The 24745-nt window shown below is 28.8% G+C and overlaps 1 protein-coding gene across 2 annotated transcripts in view; it reads right to left on the bottom strand.

Annotated features, from left to right (window-relative positions):
- The window catches only part of LOC147068399 (uncharacterized), a 394033-nt gene that overhangs the window by 188699 nt on the left and 180589 nt on the right, over positions 1-24745 (bottom strand). For both annotated transcript variants that reach the window (XM_085952496.1, XM_085952497.1), the window contains one exon: positions 6434-6613. In XM_085952496.1, coding sequence (XP_085808622.1) covers positions 6434-6613 — 180 coding nt within the window. The remainder of the gene's footprint in view (positions 1-6433; positions 6614-24745) is intronic.

Here is a 24745-nt window from a genome sequence, read left to right as displayed (position 1 = left end):
GGTGGCCATAATTTCATACGGAATAATAATTATGCAAAACTTTGGGGGGTTAATTTTGTCACTTGTCCAGGGAAAAATAATTATCTTTTCCATTAGAGGCGGGAGCTTGTATTTTGGCTCGCTATTGTCGCAAAGTAAATTATATATTACTAGAGTTACAAACAAAATGTAACTCGGAAAAGTATAGAAAGTATTAAATTTTTTAATTACTCAAAGCTAATAATATCAAATATTTTGTTTATGTCACAAAAAGCTAATCAATATAATATATCAAAACAACATGTTAGTAATAGTATTCAAAATCATTAAATTTAATAATAATCATGAACCTTACTTAATTACAACTACCTACTGGTCTTACAGTAAAAACGTTGTAAATTAAAATAAAAATATTTGAATAAAATTTATATTATTATCATGGTATTCTACTAATATACTAAATATATAAAATATAATGATCTTATTGATAAAACGTATCAATATGTTAAAACATATACATGGGATATTTTATATAATTTATTATATACAAGTTTATTTAATATATCGGTATGTTATAGTTAATCTACTATATTGCATAAAAAAGATACGCTTACACCTGACACGTTTTTTTGTACCTATATCAGGGTTTTGTCATGTACTCCTCGTGTACCCAGAGGCTCGTAACTCAGTATACAGGTACTAATTCAGTGATATTAATTTTATTTAACATTCAGAGGCAGTTTAATAATTCAAAAATGGAACCTCTATATTATATCCTTCTTAAAAAAACATAATGTTTTGTCAAGGATCACATAGATCTGAAACATTCACTTGTAGATATCTCGTGGATAGTTTCTTAAAAGAAACGTAAAGACAATGAATGTCATCGATCTACTTTTATAGATAATGGAACATGAAGATTGTGGTTGGTGGAAAAGGTAGAGTATGTGCTCTCACATAGGCCGGGAGGCTGTTAGGTGGCATTAGTAACCAATTACAATAATTATCGAATCGTCAAAATTATATTATATAATAATATTATTTTATAGACATTAAAGAAATAACGTCGTGGGTCCTAGATTCAAATCCTGGGTCTGGCAAATACATATAATGTTTTTAAATTTGTAATTAAGTCAGAGTATGTACCTAATAGGTTGAGCAAGTGGCTAACATCCATTTCTTGTAAAAACAAAAATCTGTTATTACTAACCTCCACTCAGTGAATGCCCATTTTGTGATCTTATAAGGATCAGATATGGCCAATAAAAAAGAATTATCTGAACTTATATAATATTTTGTAGTCGTACATAAGTCACTTGGCTAGTTGACAGCTGTTATACAGTAGTACCCAAGTGACATTTAACGATTACAATAAAGACGTAAAACTCACTGGATAGATGCACTTATAAAGCTCTTTGGGTGTGTATGGTAACAAAGAACTGGGGATTGCGAAGAGTAGGAGGAGCTAGGGTAGGCCTTTTTCCAGTAGTGGTTCAACCCTGGCTAATAATAATTAATGGTGAATGTTTTATTATTTAGATTGACTTGTATTATGTATAAGGTATTCGGTTATTGCTTTAATACATATTATTTTATTATAGAAATTAATATTATATTGTATGTTTTTAATAAATTGAGAAAAACGTTTAGTTGGTATTTACCAACATACAAATATTAAACACGAAACATTATATTATTCTGTGAATTCGTTTTGCTTTGACAGTGTTTATTTTATACGACTGGCTGTTTTCCAAATTTGGTCTCTTTGCTGCATGTGATAGCGTCCCTATTTATTGTGCTTCCCACGTAACACACATGACAACGTAAATGCTGTCATTGTAGCTAGGAAAATTGCGGCTTCGAAAAGGGCGGAAAACGTGTTTATACATTACCATTTTTATAAAATAGCTGAAATTTAAATATGTTTCACCATATAAAACGGCGATGCCCGTCACTACCAAATACTGACAGAAACGATAATATTGCATAAAGGTTTGAAGTATTTGCAGGTACTATATATTTCTATCAAAAAAATTTGTTTACAATACCCAACCAAAAAGGATATTTGCTTATTTGGTTGACAGGACGTCAATGATTCACGAAACAGAAATAGAGCGACGAAAATACTATGACAAATAAATGTAAAAGCAGCAATACATATTATATTTGTAATTAATTATTATCTATAATACCTATATACTGTAACCAGTCTAACCAGATAACTACGGGTTAACGTCTAATGAATGGCAGAGAGCTGCAAAGCGAGATTTTATTTCAAGTATGTGTGAGTTAAAATCACAATGTTGTCAGTTTTTTTTCACAGGAAATAACATTGAAAATAAAATAAGAGTTTATAATATACCGTTCGTCATTATACTATGCAACATAAAATGGAGAGACATAAAAGCTATGGCCGTTTACCCCACCCACCTGTACTCCACAACCACGTAAATTCTCATAGAAAAAACACGCGTGTGGTCAGATGTTTGATAGAGAAGGTCGTTTATCACATAAACAGGTTACCGTGCTGTCATTTAGAAAAAAAATGAAAACGGAAATATCGACATTTATTTGAATTCAAGAGATTATTTTTATACCTACCGATAGTATTCCATGAAAAATATTAAATTTAAAAATCAATTGGGATGTGTTTTGGTCCAATTAAACCCACATCATTATAATACATCAGTTTATAATCATTTCCGCGGTTGCGTTATTATAACGGTGACAGCTAGCTATTATTTATTTATTATTAGCCTCTAAAAAAAGATATAAGAACATAATACAGAAAGTTTTAAGCCTATTTAAGTATATACATTACTATTGGGCTAACAGGGTGACTAATAAAATAGACATCTTCAAATAATTTGGAAAGGACTAAGATTTAGCTTAAAAATGTGACATTAATAGTTAAGTACATAAGGCATATTACAAAAGGATATAAATACATTCAAATAAAATCTCCAAGTCAATAATCTTTAAAATGATAAAGATATACATAATATAGGAAGACGTTGCATTTTTTTTTTCATACAAATCCGTGACTAGTACGAATGGAACTTCACTGAACAAATTCGGATACCAGACTATAAAGTGAAATTCACCCTGACGATGGCAGTTACATTGATGATGGTGCAAATAATACTCCACTTACCAGACACGGAAAAATTTCCAATTTGAGCTAATTTAAATTTTAAATAATAAATTCGTACCTATCTAAAAACATTAAAAAGAAAAATATTTTTTATTTAAAGTCAAAGATAGTCAAGCATTAATATTGTGTAATATTGTAATATTGAAATAAGATTTGATATAAATAAAAAGTATTTCAACTTGAGTTTACGAAATTAACTAAGAATTATCAAATTTTATGATATACTCGTACGTTCAAATTATTTTTCATTTATACATATCATATATTTCGCATACTGTAGTTTTGATTATTTAAGCCAATCAAAACTCAAAATTCAATTTTGATTAATAAACAACTTCTATTAATAATAGTGAGTAGCTTGGCATTGAGAATAGCCAAAGGTTGTTCTTGAAGTAATTATTTCATTCTATTGAAAACCACTAGGTATCAGAATCTATTGAGTAGGTATTGAAACTTTGCATCTTTCATCTATTCAGAAGCATTCAATGGAGACTGAATATTCAATCAATGCTGACTAACGGTCTTGAATATAATGTCATTAGATCTTCTCCCGATTTCAGATCAAATACTAATATATTAAGTTATCTGCAATATAAATTTTGAATGAATGGTATATAAATTATGTTTCGTTACATTAAATCACATTAAAAAAAATGCAATAATAAAAATAAGTACATTTCTATACTATAATGTCGTTAAGATCTTAATATTGTATTAAACAAACAAGTACCTATGTACCAAATTAATAGTTAATTTGAAACATACTATATATAAAATATTTGATATCATAATAGATTATTGGCTTGTCACCGCGTGTTTTTCTTTTTTTCTCTCGACGTTTTGGGTTTGGTGCAGAGACTATTACAAGAAATAATAATATATTGATTTTTAATGTTAGATGTATGCAAACGCTGCTTTGAGTGTGTCAAAAATGAGCCTGCTAAGCTAAGTGCAAACTTTGATCAGAGTAATAAGGAAGCGCTAGTATACTATGTTAGTTGTGAAGAGACGAGATAAAATTTATAGGATATTGGCCCTACAGTCCTTATTAATATTGTTAAGATTTCTCTGAATTTATATAGCCTCCTTTACGGAGCGTGCAAAAAACCTCTTGTTTCTACCCAATATCCTACTCAAAGTCAAATTTATGACCTGTGTCCATCAAGTATTATGCAATTGCTGATATTGTGTATTGTTTAAACCGAAAAGCCTTTAATATATTTATTATTATTATTTTAAGATAAACATAAATACAATTGAAAATGAATTCTGTGGCATTGTAATAAAGATCAATTTAAAAACTGTATTAATTTGTATACGTGATTATGGTTTCAATTTTTTCCACACATATATGACTAAATCGTATGTCTTTGATGTAAAGATACATTTGCATTAAAAATATCATAGGAGCGAGAGCTGGTGAGGGAGCTTGGCGAGAGATATGGAATACGTATTAAAACATTACCTTCAAATATTTTTTCCGAGTGTTAACTCGTCGTTAATTGAATAAAATATCATAATTAATTATTAAGCATTGGTAGATATTGTGTGATCAACGAGTAATAACTGTGAATGTGCATATGCAAGATATGGCAATCTAATATATTGATTGTTAATAACTATTATTCATAAAAATAATTAGGCGACCTCTAGCAAAGCGTGTCTTGCATGCAATAATATGTGGGAAAAATCAAATTATAGTTAAGTCTTGAATATTTCTCAATCGGAACGTTCAACTTTTACTAAGTCTTTTACATTCATCTATTTTTTCTTCATTCTATTCGATGAAATAAGATTGTTTTTCATTCTATATGCTTGAGGAAAGCTACCTTGCGCCATTTTATTATAGTTATTGAGATAAATGGGATCGTGACAATATTATGAGATTATTTTTAACGAAATTGCAGTGTTAGCGATCATTATTGCCAATGACATACGTAGCATTCTCTGATGAAACTCCATTCCATATGCTTCCAATTGAATTGCCCCTATTTAGAATGCATGTTGCGTCGCAATATAATCGATCGTTCTTTGTCTCTGTTTTCAATGTGCAATATCTTTATAAAAGAATGACCACATTATTTTATTGAATGTTACTCGCACTACTTTGATCAAACATTTTATTTATTTTTCAATGTAGGTAACATTCAGATGACATAAACGATTGATTAAACATCATGAGTTTTTATAATAATGCCCAAATCTATTACAACGACAGTTATTCCATGTAAAATTATTTGAGGTCATACATTTTTTCAGCAATAATTACTATGTTATATCATATTTGATGTTGTTGATTCGTACAGCCTTGACGAGCAGGCACAATATTTTTTGTTATATTAATTAATTTTATTATTTTTATAATGTCTATTACGCCACTATGATCGAAATAACAATTAATTGTTGGTGGTAGAACGTGGCGTTAATTAATTATTTAAGAAAGTCCCGATAAGCGTATAAAACCGGTCCTGAGCTTTATTGAATTAAAATAAATACAATATGTTATAATAGACTATCTTTCGTAAAAAAGATTTTTTTATTAATTTTATTAGTCTAGATTCTAGAAGAGATCATATTCACCATCGACTAAAATAAATAATGTGATTTTTTACTGATACCTGCGCATCTATTCTATACAGAAGACTGCTTTTGGCCGCTACGGCATCAGTATAAGGTAGGTTTGTATCGAAGTATAAACACTTATTGTAACAATTACAATAAGTTCATCTAAACATTCAAAACTGCCACTCTAAAATTACCACAGTCAAAAGAGGTGCTGTTAAAACATAGCATGTATTGTAACAATTACAACTAATTTATTTCAATTGTTACAATAAGTGCTAATACTTCGATACAAACCTACCTTAGATAACTGCCGTAGCGGCCGAAAGAAGTCTTGTGTATAGAATAGATGTGCTGGTTGAAAAAGACTAAAGCTTTTCTTTAGTGAAAATTCATTTATTTACTGTACAAAAACTAAAGTCATTAAAAGTCACATTTTCTCATATATACCTATAAAGAAATCGTCCTAATGTAAACATTTAATTACTTTATGATATTTTGTATATATTTGTATATATCTAACATTGATTAAAGTACAATATTAATTTTAATATATAATATCCATTGCAATGAATCAATTTTATAAAATAATTATCCATATGTTAAGATGTTTGCTAAATAAATCACACTATGTTTTATGTATCACATAAAGATACACCATAAAATAGTACAATTATATGAGCTTCGCTATGATAACCTAACATAAAAAGTTACGACATCATTAATAAAATGTCATACCTTTGCTGTTGTTGAGCTTTGAGGTTCATCGAAGAGTGACCAGACTTTTGGTTTGAGTCTTTGCCATGAGGACAACTCTCCCGCCAAGTAAGCCTCTTCATATCCAAATATCCTGGCTATTTCTTCATCTGATGGTTTTTCGCTATCGATATCTAACTTGTCGAGGATTGCCAAAGTCGTCTAGAACAAAGAAACATGTATGTTAGTTAATATCACAATGGTGTACTAATAATATCATATGAAATTCGAAGAATCAATAAATAATTATGATTGAAGGTATCGAGGTTGAAATCTTTTTGTAGATAAAAATTGAATTATTTCTCAGTATTGAGTATTTTCCATTAATTCATAAGATTATATATTATTCATTTATATAATAAAGTTATACACATATGAGTGCAGCCAATTTTTTTGTTAGTTCTAAAAAAACAAATGAATATCTACAATAAAAGAAATTTCGATAATCTTCATCAATTTAAAAGTTGCTAATTGACTACCTACATATTATTATGTCGAATTCGTACATAATTGTTTTTGTTTACATTACATTTTTTATTGTTAATAATTTAATATTTAGGTTCAGATCTTAACCCTTAATTATTCCATGACGTTAAACTATGTTATTTTTTTATATTTTTTGTCTGAATGAAATTTTATTTAAAAACTTCCAGTTATCCGCAGTAGACAACGTATGCTAACAGAATTGTTATAGGCTTGATTCACAGGTGCCACTGTTATAATAATATTAAACATTGCATGTGATTGATTTGAGAAGTAATACATTATATTATAGGTACATTAAGGAGTTTCGATCATGCATTTACAAGAAAATAAAAAAATTACTAATTTAATATTAATTTTAATTACTATTAAATATAATAATTTTCACCTCAGAGTTAATATAAAGCAGATACGAAATTGCCATTAATTACATTCCAATTTGAAATGTAAAAAGATTAATGGTATAATAGACACCCACGTAAAATAAATAGAAAGGACACGATGTGGATCTTCATTTTAAATTAAAGGTTTGTATTAAATATTTACGAAAAATGCGGAAATGAAATTTGTTTTTCCTGAACAAACATAAAATGGTTTCCAGCCCATCATGTGACTAAGGATATACTTTAGAGAGTAGCAAGGGGGTTTTAAAAGGACTAAAGGATTTTTTTCTTACACTCTTCAATGGCCGTACCTCTTCAAAATATAATAGGGTTATCTACTATTTACTTCTCTACTTCCTTGTCTTTTTTATGGGCTGACATGTTCAAACATTGAAGTGAGTTTCAACATGGACTATTCTAAGAAGGTGGAATAATACGTGTTTGCTTCACAGTGTTATCTATCCTTTATTACCAAAGTCTATTACTAAAGTAATACATAAACCATTTGTTTTGTAAATAAATAAAATATATAATTTATTTATCTTAATTTATAATTGATAATAAGTATTACATAAAAAATAAACCATTGAATATTTAACTGAAAACTTGATAATACCTAATTCTCTATATACAATTTATAATTAAGAATTACGTATATTTTAAAATTATTTAATGGATACGTGGTAATTATTAATTTTTTACTAATATTCCGTATACTATATTATAATACGTATTTGAAACAAAATATAAGACTTTTAAATTAATATTAGTTTTTTATATACTTTTATATACTTAATATAAATAATAATGAATCTTTCAAAACCTAAATTAAGGAAAAAGCCCTCGAAAGCTTCATATTAAATCATGCAGGTGAGTATATTAAAATTTCTTATATTATGTAAGGAATTAGGTATTCACATAATTGTTACTATTTAATTGTTTATCAAATCTTCTTTCTAATTTTACCACTGTTCAATAAATTATATCAATATTAGCAAAATCATACAAATACACTTAAAATATTCGCAGGAAGTCGGCAATACAGAAACAGACGAGTGTCGTTCTGGTGAGTATCTTAGATAGTGAATTAGTTTGAAAATTCGAAGAGGCAATCCAGCCACTGCCTTGGGTATACTGTATGGCTCAAGGGGGTTACGGGAGATTTTCCACCCGTTCGGGGATACGTGACTTCTCATTAAAAACATTAAATTAATAAAACGTGTAAAGAAAAGTATATGATTTCATTAAATTTAATCGTTTAATCATATTATTATAAATAAATAAGTTTTAGTTATCTTACCACTAAATATTATATTTAGAATTAATTGTATGTACCTACATATTGTTTTTTATGGTTAATTAAAAAAAGCAATGTAAAACAATATTGTTAAAAAAATAACACACCTGCAAATTCCCAATAACTGAATTATTGTAAAAATGGATTAAACTTAAGGCGCTAAGCCATTAATAAAGTTTTTAAACATTTAAAAAAGCTTTTCAATTTATTTTCGCATTTTTAAGGTTAAGAAAGCATTCTAAAACTGAGCTTTTACCATTTGTAAAATATTTTTAGGTACGTAAAGAAGATTTGAAATTTGAAAAAAAATGGCTTGAGAAGTTCGAAAAATTTAAATTTCCTTCGCAAATAAGGTGTGAGGTAACCTTTTTGCGTTGAAACGTATAATGCAATTACGAGTGTAATTTAATAAAATACAGGTGCCGTTTTTGTTTACGTAGATAAATTTACTGAAAGAAAAAAATATTCAAAACAGAATTTGTATCTCTGCAAAAAAATATGAACACGTCCAATATTAACAATTTATTTTATAACGTAAGTTTCGGGTAATTATATCCAATAATTTTTACTAATAAGAGCTTAATATTATGTAGTTACGTTTTATATTTATTGCTATAAAATAAAACGTTCCAAAATTGCGTTAAATTTTAATAATAATCAAGATGTACAAGATGTGTGTTTGATTTTAATAAACAGACAATTTTAATTATGATTCTCACCACTAAGTACTATGTATTTTTTAATAGCAGGTTGATAAAAAGTTGAACAAGGTTATTGAAATGGTTAACCGCAGAATATATTTTCGCTGACCGAAAACCATAGGTACGTTTTCATTAAAAACTTTTCCGAAAAATGTTGGCAGCGTTTAATAGCCAGTATGAAATACCTCGTTGATTACGTTATTACACCACTGGGATTGTGTACCTACTTTTATTGTTATCATAAATTACAAGCTATCCTCCATTACAGAAATTCAAAATAATTAATACTTTCAAAAAATTAGACTGTACCAAGTATCTTAATAGTATTAAAGTAACAAAGTCAGAGGTTTTCTTGAGCAAAAGGATTATAATAAATAATATAGATGTCACCTTTCACAAAATTCTTACTTATTTAATAGCAGTCGCAGGAGAGCTGGGAGATAAAAAAAAGAATTATAGTTCATAAAGTGACCTCTAGTATTAATAATAGGAGCGTCCTTTTGATGCTTCAGTCGCGACCCTTTCGCCTTTTTATGTAGACAAAAAACATTTCTACCCTTAGCGGCCTGGAAAACCTTAAAGGATAAAAAGTAAAATAAAAAGAAAATAAGAAACATTTAGGATTTATATTTGCCCTGTTTATTATTCGTCACTGTTTTTTCGAGTAATTGAGCTGTTCATCTTTGTTTTGTTGTGGAAGCTAATAAAATAAATTTAAGATAAGAAATAATTATTTCACGCAATGAGTTTTAATACCAGTTAACACTTGTTAACCACCGTGGGTGAAAATTATAATTATAATATTATTTTATTATGTACACAATGTACATGAACTGGATTTTGGTGGCTTAAAGTATAAAAGCTAAATTTTGTAAAATATTTACGCAAAATTCTTTCTAAAGCGCACATTATATTTTATTATTCAAGAAGAGAGAGGCAGATTGTATGCTGCATGAATAATAAAATAAAATGTTACAATACGCATTAAAGGGTTTCCATAAAAATATAATAAATATAAGTATGTGAAGTTTTTCTTTAAACACCATTGGGTTTTAATGTTTCACGTAGGCAGACTTAGTAAAACTTTGTCGCTCCTTTAGCCATTAATGTTGGTTTTATGTCTCTTTTTATATATACAAAAAAAACTTTTCCGGAATGAGTTTTTTTGTTTTGCATGCACATTTTAATTGAGAGACGTTTTATTGCGGCATTTATTATATTTTCCCGTATGCCATGTTATTTGAAATTTCCTCATTAAGATGTTCGCGGAAATAAACTTGAGACCTTACTGCCATGTTGCTGAAGTATTTATGGAGCGCTGCTGTAAAAGTAAACGCCCTTGATGAATTTATATTAAATTTGTATTGTATTTCAGTGAACGCAAAGAGACTTGTTTAGTTCGAGATAAATTCTGGGAAGTAATTTGTTGTACCTACTAAATATTTTTCTCCACCACGAGAACAATATTTACGCCGTTATTAACAATAGTCGTTAAAAAACATTTTCCTGTATCTTTGTGTTGTATTTTTTTTTAAAAGATAAATAATTTTTCATTTTGTTTTTCTTTTCATCCGGAAAAATTTTTCTATTATATAGATTTTGCAAAAAAAATACACTACACTTAGCATAATATATATAATATATACCTAGTAACTTACATCTAGTGTAAGGATTCCCTAACTTTTTAGACCGAAATAGCCCCAGATTTTTTTTAAATTTATCAAAAGCAATATGAGTATTTTTTAATGCAAAAAATTCACTATATTATTACGTAATGTTAAAATAATTAGACTAAATAACTTAGTTATTTTAATTAACATAATACTCAAAGTAGTTCAGTATATACTCTATTAAGTATTAATATAATAAAACTTTACTTATTATATAGGTAACTGAAAACCCTTTAAAACTGTTTCATGCTTTTTATGCGCATAACCCAATGTGTAAATAGTGAAGAGAAGCACCTTTTGCCTTTGACCCACTTCCTGATTTGAATATTTTTATATAGTCACCGTCGGCCGGAATTATTCCAATACTAGTTTTCCAAATACTCCTTCCGTTTATTAGATTTCCGTTACTTGCCTTATACTTTTGGCAACTTTATCAGTTTATTAATTTTGCAGGTATTGGTGCCACCAGGATACCATTTCATTTATCCATTGTTTTAATATATCAAGCGATATTCAGCCTATTGCTGTTTTATCAGCTTAACAACACTTATTATATCGCGTAATATTATTTGTTATAATTTTCATATTATGTTTATTTAGTGAACATGCTGCATTAGACCCAACTTATACGTTTTTATTTCACGTTGTGATACCTTTATTTTTTTCTGTTACTAGAGCCTTAGTGAGATCAATGATTCATATGCAAGACTAAACTGGTCATTCATTAAACATTTCGCGCATTTGGAATAATATAAAACTAAGGCTCAATACACACTATGCTATCTAGATGCAACCACATATCGCAGGAATTAACAGTATATATAAATATCAATCAATTTTTTTTAGTGCAGATTAATCGGCATGCAACACCTCCAAATTCGCCCGCATATCTAAATTATCTCAGAAATTTGAACCTAGACTTCCACTTCCTGCGTTGGTGTGTTTAGTCACCGTAATAAGCGACGGGCCGACGGTAATATGAAAAATAAATTTATCTCATAGCGTTTGTAATAAGAGCTATATTGAAGCCCAGTCTGATGTCTTTTCAAATATAGTTTTATAAAACTAGCTTCACAATATCATATAGGTAACTGACAAAGGGCAATATTATGACAATTAGTAAAATTTAAATACGAATACTTAGGTACCAAATTCATGTTGGATGTAGGTATTATTACAATTTGAAAACCGCACCAGGAACGCAGTTAAACTTTCACTGCGGTTGAGAACCTTCCAGCTGAGTTATGTAAATGGTGATTACTCTTTCGTTTTCCAATATTTTTTTGATTTACTACAACCAAAATGGGTTTTGCTTTTTGATACTTTGCATACGCAAGGGGAATTTCAGCGTTAAATTGTATTAGATAATATTTAATTTTTCCGATAATATAATAGATAACATAATATTCGTATAAAATCTTGTATAAATATTTTTTTGATTAACATATTATATCACAACATGTATAGTTTTCCATTTCTATTATTTATAAATATGATAAAGCAAAACATTGCTACATTTTAAATCACAACATGTATGATTTTCCATTTCTATTATTTATAAATATGATAACGCGAAATATTGCTATCATATAGAATATAAGTATATAACATAATAATATATAAATTTAATTAAAAAACGACGCATTATAATAAGCATAAAGCAGAAACAGAAAATTAGAAAAAATATGTAGGTAAATAAGTTATCCAATAGAGTTGTCATTCGAATTGTAATTTCGCAGAAATTTAAATATTTAAGTATCTGTATTTGACATTGTGATAGTTAATTATTTTATTTCCGACCTGTTAAGTAAAAAAATATTAAGATAATAATTATGGTATACAAAAAAAAACAGCCCACAATGGCCGGCGGCTAGCGCGTCGGCTTATAATGTAATGGGTTTTAGGCTCGAATTCTGAGTTTGGCAAATAGACAATATATTCTTGTACAATGTGTGCTAAGATTTTGTTTCAGAGTATGGACCTAATAGGTTAAGCAAGTGACTAACATCCATTTCGTCGTAAAAAATATGTTAATACAATACAAAATTTACCCCGTGGGGCCTATATGATCTTATTGCGATGGAAAATAGTGATATAATATATATATATATATATAATATGTGTAAAGGTATAATTGAAAGGAGAGGATGCGTATTTTTAATGGGAACATTTTGAGGAATTTTTGTTATAATATAAATTACTATGTAAGTGAAACACGTGTCGTATAACATTCTGTATAATATGTGACAAATACCAAGTAATCAATACATTTTACGAAATAATAATAATTTACGAAATGTGGTTTCATTTTCAATTTTAGATCGACGATGTTTTCAATATTTCTATTCTCTAATTTTATTGAGAAAAACAGGACATTATATAAAACTTTCATATATAGTCTACAGATTGTTCAGACGTATATTTGAAAGAGAGTAAAAATTATTCAATTTCAAGCTTTATACAGCACGTTCTAAGTTTCAATAGCGCGGCTTAACATTGTTTCTACTTCTGTGAATTGATACTTTCTGCTTTTGCTAATGTGAAAAGATTTATTTTCGAAAATCATAACAAAACGTGTAGGAGTAGCGGTTTCATTTCACGCCATTTCCTGCCAACCACTAAAAGCGGGTACTTTGCAATAGTAGCCTCTAAATGAATGTACCCTGTACATGTTTATTTAACATTATTCTCGCAGTTTCCGTGACTAGCTTCATTTTTCCGCCGCCGCGCGTGGCGATGCAGTCTCCAACAAATGACCCCTTCTATTTTTATCGCCTTTCTCTGCTCATTTCCTCCCTGTCCACGTGACCCGCCCCATTCTATCTCCTCTTTGCTCTTCTTCTTGACACAGGGCTTTGAAAATACTGCTGTCATATGCGCAGTTTAATTATGATTACATGGGGTGTATCCCATTACAAAAGTGTCATAATCGTACGGATTATATATTTATTTAATGAAAATGAAATAGACTCACTTTTTCTCTAGCTGCGATGAAAATATTTTTACTCTGAGATAATATAAAAAAACACAACATATATTATACAAAAGTATGAGAATTAGAAGAGGACAATATAATAATAATAGGTATAATGTATCTATACAAATTTAGATTATTTTATATAATTTGGCACGCATTAAATTTATTGTAATAATATAAGGATTTAATTTCTTCTCAAAAACAAAAAAAGTTTATTTTATGCTACTTTTAAATTAATTATAAATCCATATCTACGTTATATATAAATGTATTATACATACAAAAAATCATGGTGTATAATAATTATTAAACTAATAAAATAAAAATACATGAGCTTTTGATTTATGTTATCCAATTCAGTAACGTAGGTATTCAGTAACGTAGTAGTTTTAGGGTATTAAATTAGACACATTGAAAAAAGACGCTTAATATGGGAACTAAAAAATCAGAATGTTAAAATTTTATAATAATATATTATGGTGATAGCTGATATTTTATCTCATCGAAAAGATGACGTCAGTATATCAAGAATAAAATACAAATAATAATGAAACAACGATATAAACATCGCAAATACGTCATCATCATAAACACAGGCATTATATGTGCTAATTTAGTGTCAATTCAATTTAAAACAGCGAAGCTTTATATCATGTTTAATTGACACTGATTTAATGAGCAAATAATACGTTCTTATCTTACAACAGCGAAGACGTATTATCACTGTTTTATATTTTGAAACACGACCGAAATTGTTAATAACCATGTCCTAGCTTTTTTGTACAAGGTGGTTGTTAGTAATTTTGAACAATCACAAACACCAAGGCTTTGACAAAACCACATACATAATATATTGTGTCCTCACTGGTAATGAAACCTAAAGCTCCCGGATTATCTTCTTAACGCATTAACGTTGGTATACCGAATTTTAAATATCTGAGTATGTAAAAAAATGATGAACTGATAGTTTAAAGAAAACATATGAGCGAAGTTAATATTGTAAAATATTTAAAAATACTTTATAAAGCATTTAATTAGGTAGAAAATCTTCAACAGAAACAAGAAAAGTAGGATAGAGATACAAGCGTTTTTATTAGTTTTAACATAAATATATAAATATGACCGCATATCAGTATGCATAATAAGACCATTAAGGGCAACAACTGTGGTCACTAGATTAAAAAGATTTTTCGAAAACTATAATAGAAGGAAACGTGAAGTAACCACAAAGCTCTAATAATTTAACTTAGGGTTAATTTTTTATTTAGCTGCCTTTTCATTAGTTGAATAATACATATACGTAATGTATAATATTAAGTATGTTTATATAAAACTAAATTGCATATCTGGCGAAATTCCATTAGAGGTATGAAAGTTATCTTTAAATATATTTCTTATCAATACACCGATCTGTATCTTTCAATATAAGCCGTTGAGCTTTTTATTGAAACACAATTCGGGCAGTTGGGGTTAAGCGAGGATTTCTATTTTATCATGGGATAACAAAAGAGTGTATATCGGTCCACGAGATAAAGACATCTGCTCTAAACTATATTAATGGCGATAAGGTGGAACACTTCGCTCCCCCCCGTAATAAACGAGATATTTTACGAACTATCGTCGAGTTCATTTTTCATGACAAAATGTAAGTGGGGTGAATTTGTGATTTTTTTATGATGCTCTGATCAATCCTGAGTATATGTTATACAAATTGACTTTCTTGGCAGTTTAACATATAAAAATCGAAGTGCGTTATAAATTTTTCATAGAATAATAAATATTATGAAGGTTGAAATATGAAATCAAAAACAAAGTTACAAAGCAAGGAAAATTAGGTCTTTATTGGTGATTATAGCCATATTAGTTTTCAACCTATTATAATATATGTACAAAAAATGAAAACACACTAAAACTCACTTTTAATATATATATATATATATATAACTAAATATATAGTTGTTTCCAGAAATCCGGGCGGAAAACTTTACACTTAACCCTGAATAAAAATTATAAGATTTTGTTTCTAGAGCTTGACATTATTTTAGAGAAGTCCAATATTGTCGTAGAGTTATAAGTGCTACAAAACTAGAAGATATTGCCATTCAATGTTGACAATACGTTTTTGTATAAAGATTATGAGTGTAGATTTTCAAACACATGGAGGAAGTGTTTTATTTATGGTGGTAAAGCCTCAGCTTGTTATCAAGGCATATCGTATTTATTTTTAGAAGCAATATGGCAATGGCATTTTTGTTGAAAAATAAATTAATAAATCCAATAAATATTGTTTTACTAAGTTCAAAAGTAATAAAAATAAGAACAATACGTATAACGTTTATAAGCATCATTAGACATGCTGTAGGTACGAAGTTCTATTATAGACGAAAGCTTTTATTTGTCCTGAAAACTCTTCATAGTCACTTAGTTTCAACAAAAGATTATTTATAAGCTTTTATAAAGTTTGCGGCATATTACGGCGAGCAAAAAGATTAGAAATCTCTTCTCATTAAGGTTTGACCATGATAGACTAAATCAGAGTATAAAACGTACACACTCTTTTTTGTGACAAGTCCTTAAAGTTGGTTAAACGGATCTGTAGACGTGGCAGGTGATATAGGAAAAATCAAGTAATAAATAAATAAATGAATAAATAAAAATAAACAGAGGCATATAATATAGTATGTATGTAATAAATATTAAATCGAGAAATAAAATACACGTAGATACTTAAAGGTGATACTAGATAAATAAACACGTACCCATCTAATGAAATACATTAACTGATTAGTTTGAATTAGTTTGACTGCCTGAATATAATATGATTTAAATAATATCAACGTATGAACTATTATATGGAGTTATCTTACAAAATATAATTAAAATAAATTATTAACGTAAAATTAAAATGTTTTCAGGAAAATAAGAAACCTAGATTCAAGAAAACTGCAAAATGAATGAAGGTATTCACTGGAGACGTTTTATGAATTGCGGCAGTTTCTCTTCAAATTATCTTGGGAAATCATACCACAGTACTAGTAGTATATAGGGTTTATAGAAAATTTTGAGTTACATTTGAATGACATATAACAAATTTTATCAATGAAAGTACTTATATTGAAATAGTGCTGGATTAAATCGGAAAATTAATTTTTACAAAACGACGGAGTATCCCTGGAAAACAGTTAGTGGTAAATGAAGTTGAAAACCTTCATTTGTGATAAATTCTATTGTCTGCCGATATGATTCGGAGAAGAGAATCTACTTTCCGTTTTCTATTTCCGTTATTTTTAAGATAAAAATATCATCGTTTTTATTCAAGTCAAAGTAGCATCCTGAAATCTTGAATGTCAGATTATAAAAATAATATCAAAGTATAATGAGGATGGAAAACTATTTATAAAACAGTGTTTTATTGGTCCAATCCGTTACTTATGTCGTTTCTTTTACTAATATTCGACTGAAAAAACAATAAAGTGACAGGACTATTTATCTAGATTGTGCGATTGTATTTATTTGTATTTTAATAAATTAATAACATAATAATGCCTTCATAAAATTAATGAATTTTTTTACCCATTTACACGTACATGGATTTACTGCTGACAGTACGTATAATCGCGGCCATAACAAAAAAATGCACGTGCAAACACGTATTATTGTGCAAATTGCAAGATTGCATGCATGAATTAAAAAAGTTCAGAAGCTTGATCACCGTACGATATCTGCGCCTACGCAGTAGATCGATAGTAGCAAACCTGCCGGTAACAAAAAACGAACTACACCACCTACGAACTCATTTTTAGGTTAACCGACTTTCACAACCTGTCAAATAGTACCGAACAATGATAGCATCGCGTCTCTCTTTCTCTTGAAGAATGAGATTAGCGAAACTGTCAGCACTTTTACTTGTAAACTGTTGTTTGATTTAATAAAACGCATTTTTTTTGTAGTACTTATTCCACTTTCATAAATAAATTTGTACCGGTTTCAACATTGAGTTGAAAACGTCCCTCTGAGGCGGGCGAAACCGGTACAAATTTATTTATTAAAGTGGAATAAGTATAACAAAAAAAAATTGCGTTTTATTAAATCAAACAACAATACAATGCAGTTCCACCATGAATTGACAGTTAACAAAATAAAAGAAATTAAACTGTTATTATCGCAATAGTTTAAAATACAAACTATTATTGCAAGTAAATTCATGCACGAGTACAGGCGCTATTACTCACGGTTATGATAAATTGGAAGTTTGATTGGAAATATCGTTTTAAAATACTGCTCACCAAAAATAAATAAAAGTGCATGATTTACCTATTGAAAAATACCTGTTTTTAGAATTAATATTATAACTACGTCCTTTTAAGTAGACGTACGTAGTCTTAATCATTATTAAATTATGTATGTTAAGTAGGTAGTGTTTTTTGTATTCAATCAATACAAAATGTATTGTATTATATTATTTCACCATTTACTTCAAAACCCAATATGGAATTAAGATTATATATTTATTTTATTTTATGTGTAGCTTTAAAATATCGTTAAAATTAATGTTGGGAGTATATATATAGATAGACACCTATTTTAGTGTAACCTCAATTAAATTTTGGCAATAAAATATATTTTGATAAGTGTCATAATCATGAATTCTGTGTTAATATTTTATTTTAATTACCCTTTGTTTGTAGGTGTTATTGTTGGTAGAAGGAATAAGAGCATTAAATAATTGTACATAAAATGTTCATATTATGAAGTTATACGTAATATAACATAATTATTTAATAAAGAAGTTTGGTGCTTTTACATGTTTTTCTTCAACGCATTCACCCTTATTATTTTGGGTTTGTAAACATGGACGATTTGGCGTTTGGTTTTTTGAAATTTTCATGAGATAATTATTTGTTTCTTATTATTAATACACAATATCATTGCAATTCAACGCAAGACTATGATTTGACATTTACTTAATTTTAATAAAATCTGTATTTTTTCTGCTATAAAACTTAATGGATCCTCTATCCCGCGTATTTTTATACACCAAATATGGTAACACTGTGAAAACAGTTGAAAAATCACAATTTATGTGAAAGCGCTGTTCACAATACAAAGTGAGCACGCACACCGTCCACTTTAGGACGTGGCGCTTTGTTTACAAGTGGGACACAATACACCAGCAGTTGGTAGGTACTAGGAAAACTAATTCAATTCTCGTCTAATAATGATCAGAAACAGCTCGGTGACGTCAGCTTGTGACTCACACGTGCATGTTATTTATCTGTGAGACACCGTGCTCTTATTAAATAATATGTATTATTAGTTATAACTTATAACTTATTAGATTGTAGTTTTACCATGGAATTACTTTTGAATGAATGTATTACGATGAATAGCATAGCTAAATCATCGCTAGAGTATGCAATGCAATGCACGAGGAGCCCTTAATCTCATTCCAATAGATGAAATTCCTATTTAATAACATTGCGAATATATCTTTCATAACAAAATATAAATCAAAATTGTACGTGTCTCGCAATTAATTGATAGACTCGTTTCTTGTAGGTGGCTTTATAATGTAATACTTTATATTAAATCATATGACGACTTTTAGGTCCAAGAGAAAAATGTTTAAAAATCATTAAAATGAATAAATCTACCTATTATAGTATGTAATTATTTTTAGAAACATACAGGACGTACACGATTTTCATGATGTTTGCATATGGGCCCAATAAGTTAGCGACATCAGTGACCACGGCGTTTTATTATCCTCTTGCGTCCTGGGGTACACATATGTGGACGTGAATTAAATATTTTTTACCAGTGATTTGAATAGATACTTGAACCGTATTTGACTACAATGGTATAGATAGTATATTTTTCTCCCACTAGAGCAAAACACTAGCCTATGTTGTTTTAAAATAAATCATTATTTTGACTTTGAAGTGATGAATATTTGCACAAGACAAAAATAGCGGCTAAAAAGTTAACTCTGACAAGTAAGTGCTTTTAATTAAATATTAATATGTATTTCCATTAAAAACCAATGATGTATTTAGTTTTACAATACATCATAGTAATATTCTGTATACTTTAAATTATTTTTACACTTTTGTAAAATATTATAATCATAGTTTCAAAATTCGGTACACACATGTGTAACCCAGGTTTAGAGTGATATATTTTGATATTAGTATATCTGTTTTATTGAGGTTATGTGTTTTGTTTTCATTTAGACGAATCCTTGAATGGCCAGCATATAGGTGATATTTTGAATGATAATGATGTCAAAGTTGGTGGAAGATATAACCTTGACGATAGTAATGATGTTCACATTCATCTCCTTGGGCCAAATTTTGAGTTTATCATGGAGAACCAGTGAACTTTACTTACTACTAGAGGCTGAGATACATCCTCAAAAATCACAATCCAGGATCCTACCCTGGCTTATGAAACCATACGGTATCAATGCTCATATTATATTACTTTATCATTTAGTCATAAATATTAAACTTATCATTTTTATTAGGCAAGTGCATGCACTGCTAAAAAATTAATTAAGTACCAATTAAATTGATACAGTTTGTGATGAAAGGGCTTTGTGATCTCCATATTGAGGATTCGATTGACAGAATAATATACTTAATATACCTAGTGATTAATACTATTGGCCAATAGGTAGTATTTGTATTCCTGGTGTTAAATACTTAATAAATAGGAATAAATGTATCGATTAATTCATGATATTGTATTTTCTATTATTTCAGTACGCTGAGCCTAAATAAGACGAATGATGCTGAGCTGAGAGAGTTCAGTTCATGGCCATATATAAATTCTTGGGTGCTGGACTCTAAGTGCTCCATAAATTATTCCCCTCGTGGGGAAGTGAATCCTACCTATCTGGTGAAGATATGATACAATTCAATCTCAATGCTAGCGCTGTAATTTTACTTTGGCTTCCCAACAACTGCTCTTGTACATTTACACAGATAACTTTTTTACCAGCTTCAACCTCACCGATTTGTTATTTCAGGCCAATACATGTTATGATTCAAATAAAATGAAGAACGATATGCACCACTCAGTCAGCTGTTGTAAAATACTGATTACAAGTCGATGGGCCGCATTAATCTTCACAGTGGTGTGTTTGCCTTCACAGGACATCAAGCATGTAAACTGTGAGGATCTTTGACCACTCTGGACATGGACTTTTTGGACATGGACATGACATTGTTTGCTCATTGTACATGCAAACTTATAGGCAAGAAAATATTCACTCTGATTGGAATACTTTATAGTCATAGAAAATCAGACTTGCAAACCCTATGATTTGGTATGAAAGTCAGTTAGCCATCATCATCATCATCGATACAAGGTCATCCAAGAAACTCTTCATCGTTATCTTCAACAACACACCGAGTAAACACAGAGCTACTTCTAAAGCAAAAAAAGGTTGTCCCTAAACCTATTCCCTGAAGTGCGCTAATTATTGTGTATTATTTTAGAGTTTTGACCGTTAATGTACCATATTTTTAATCTAAATAAATATAATTTTCCAATCACCATTATATTATTATGATTATTGTATTATTTTTCTAATTAAATTGTATCATTTGTGGATATCACATTATTTTTCTTTCATTTCATCGTTTGTACTGTATCCAATATTGTACTCTATTGTCACCTGAGATACAGTCACGTGCACGTAGTGGATTTTAGTTAATATAGGTATAGTTAAAAAAAAAATTAAAAAATATTTTTTCTCATGACTGGTTCTATCTCGGGTCTCGGGAGGCTATACATTGTGCAACTTTATTACAACTAGCGATCGGTTGGTACTGGGTCTACATGAAATACGAAAATAAAAAAATTACCACACAGAAAGAAGAAATGTGTTAACTGATTAGATATATTTTAAAAATCAATGAAATATTTATGACGGTTGGTTCTAGGAGCACGACCCTCTATCTAGCCGTTCCATTTATTTCAATATTTAGATAGTGCTTATGGATACGTACGTCAATATCGCACTCAAATGAGAGCTTTGGTGAGTTCGCATGATCATCAATGATTAAATGTAGCCACGCCCAATTATACTCGCACCTCACCTCACCACCGCTACTATTTGTCAGCTCAATCTATTAATGACGACTTTTTGAAATTTTCGTAAAACCTTTTCTTGTAATTTAAGCACTATGTGTCTAGATGAAACTCCACTAAACTAGTGCGATTATAACGATGTTTGTTTTCGTGTTATAATTGAACAAAAAGACAGAAAAAAGTAACTAAAAAACTATATATTTTGTAGATGTATTATGGAAATAATCAAATTGCAGATTTTTTCGTTGATTAAATATCTTTTTTTACGTTAAACCGAAACAATTTAAGGAATATACCTATTATATACAATATGTAAAATTTTGTATATTAGTGTTAAATTGGATATCTTTAAAGAACACGTCATGGGAATCTATGGCAATATCAGATATTTATAGAAGATCAAAACATTTTTATTCCTTTGAAGATATGAGTGTTGGTAGAATATGTCTATCGTCATGCTATTTGTTACTTTTTCGTAGGTAAACATTTTATCAGGTTTTGTTTCAACATTTTAATGAAAAAATGTGCGGAATATATGAGAACATAATATACATTGCGTCGAAAATGTAATCATTAGCTTGGTACTTAAATGTGGAAATAGTGTTGTGATAAAATAAAAGTGTCTTTCCAATATCACATGAAAGGTAAAGTAAAGAAGAGGAAAATATACGAATAGAGGAAAAGATGCCAATTTAGTTCTTCTAGTCTTTACCTTAAGCTCAGTTAAGGTTACCTATACAATTTTATTTACACACGATGCTGCCGTAAAGAAGTTAAGTAAACTGCTCTCATTTATATATCCAATATAGATATTCTGTTAAAAGGATTTCATTTTTTGCACAAAAAGAACATTTTTTTTTGCAGAGTAGAGATTTTTTTTGTAGAAAAAAAAAATTAATTATTATGAAAAGGTCGTATTCAAGCCTTTTCTTTCCTTGACGTAGAATAGTAACATTTCAATCATACAGTACATTGACAAATTATATATAGACACTTGTCTTTTGTGTTATAAGTGACCAATGTATTAATTGAATGAAACTGTTGAAATAAATAGGTAAATAGTATTAGTTCACACGTTATTGAAAATGTGGCGACATAATTTTCCATTCACAATCAAGTACGTGGGATTTTTCTTAGACGCTTTTGGCCAACTTTGAAAGACGATTCTCATATATTCGTTACATTACGGCCTGCTACGATGAATAGCTGAAAGGATACGGAGACATAGTTAATGGTAGATAAAAAGAATAATGAGAGTGAGTAATTATGTACAATGTGTGAGATACGTTATGTAAAGAAAATCTCTTTATATACAGAAAATTTTGAAGAATTAATATAAAACTATAAATAAACGAGTTATTTCCCATATTAGAATCCAAATATTTTGTAATTATATTGGTCTACGTGAACGTGAACCATACATAATATTATATTGTTGTTTTTTTTTTATTATTCCTCCGTTTATATTGTAATATTTTCTTTAAATCTTTGTTTCGTAGTAAATTCGGAAACAAAAGAAATTCTTACCAGAAATATTATATACACTACTAACTCATTTTATTCACTATGATCGCATGATTTTCTATGTACTTATCTAAATATACATTTCTCAAATTTAATATTATCACGAACTAAATGTACTTCTACTTTAGCTAAAGAAAACACTTTGTCATAGTTTGTGTATATTCAGTATATACCTATTGAATAACTTAATTAATAGTTATTCTCAAGTATAACACTGTTATTAATAAATTTGATCAAAATTTGATCCGGTAGGTAATATAATTTATTAATAATAAAGTTTGTTAATTTTCTATTAACGGAATTTGTAGCAGCTTAGTTTTCGTAGTTTTTAGGATTATTTCACATGAATCATACTAGATAATAGGTTAATTTATAAGAGCATTCACCCGGAGAGTAAGAGATGTGTATTAAAAAATCATTCGGTCAAATATTATTTCTCTTTGATTACGCATTTTTAGCTAAATTAAAATTTTAATTTATTTATTGAAATCAAATCGAACGTTTTCATTTATTCATTTGAAATAGTGTTTCTAATAATATGTATAAGATAAAATATTGAAACTTATTTGATGTGATGGATTATTAATGTACAAGAATATTTAAAAGTAAAGGAAAAACATCGTTAAAAGCAAACGAATCAAATGAGAATAATTAATAATGTATATTGTGTTCGTTTTACTTACAAGAAATGATATACAGTAGAGTTCCCTTATAAAAAAACATTAGGCGATTCTTATGCCATTAACATACAAATTAGATCCCGTAAAGTTCTTATAAGAGTAGATATTCCATATATCTAAATATGAAATAGAAAATTGATAAATGTAACATAGTCGTATAGTATACCTAGGGTGCAAAAAGCACAATACTATCAGATGTGATTCAGCAGATTTTTTTGTATCTGTAGAGTGGTTTTTATATTATGAATATCTTTAGCATAGATCAATTTTCTCTAGACATTTTACTTAAGCTCAGTTGACAGAGATATCTTCAAAAGGGCGATAGAGACATTTCCCTTAATTCCTTAACCTTTTTTCCAAAGCCGTATAATTCCAATGCCCAAATACTATAAATCGTATCTCTTTTCGTTATTCTGAATAAAAATCAAATAAGCTGATATTAAAAACGAGTTTTTTAGTATAACGATATCCAAATAATTATG

This window comes from Rhyacophila brunnea, unplaced genomic scaffold, assembly GCF_057557595.1.
Source record: "Rhyacophila brunnea isolate RB1 unplaced genomic scaffold, BYU_Rbru_1.0 scaffold_3, whole genome shotgun sequence".
Taxonomy (NCBI): Eukaryota; Metazoa; Arthropoda; class Insecta; order Trichoptera; family Rhyacophilidae; genus Rhyacophila; species Rhyacophila brunnea.
Note: the sequence above shows the minus strand (reverse complement) of the source record. Positions and strands in the feature narration are given on the sequence as shown.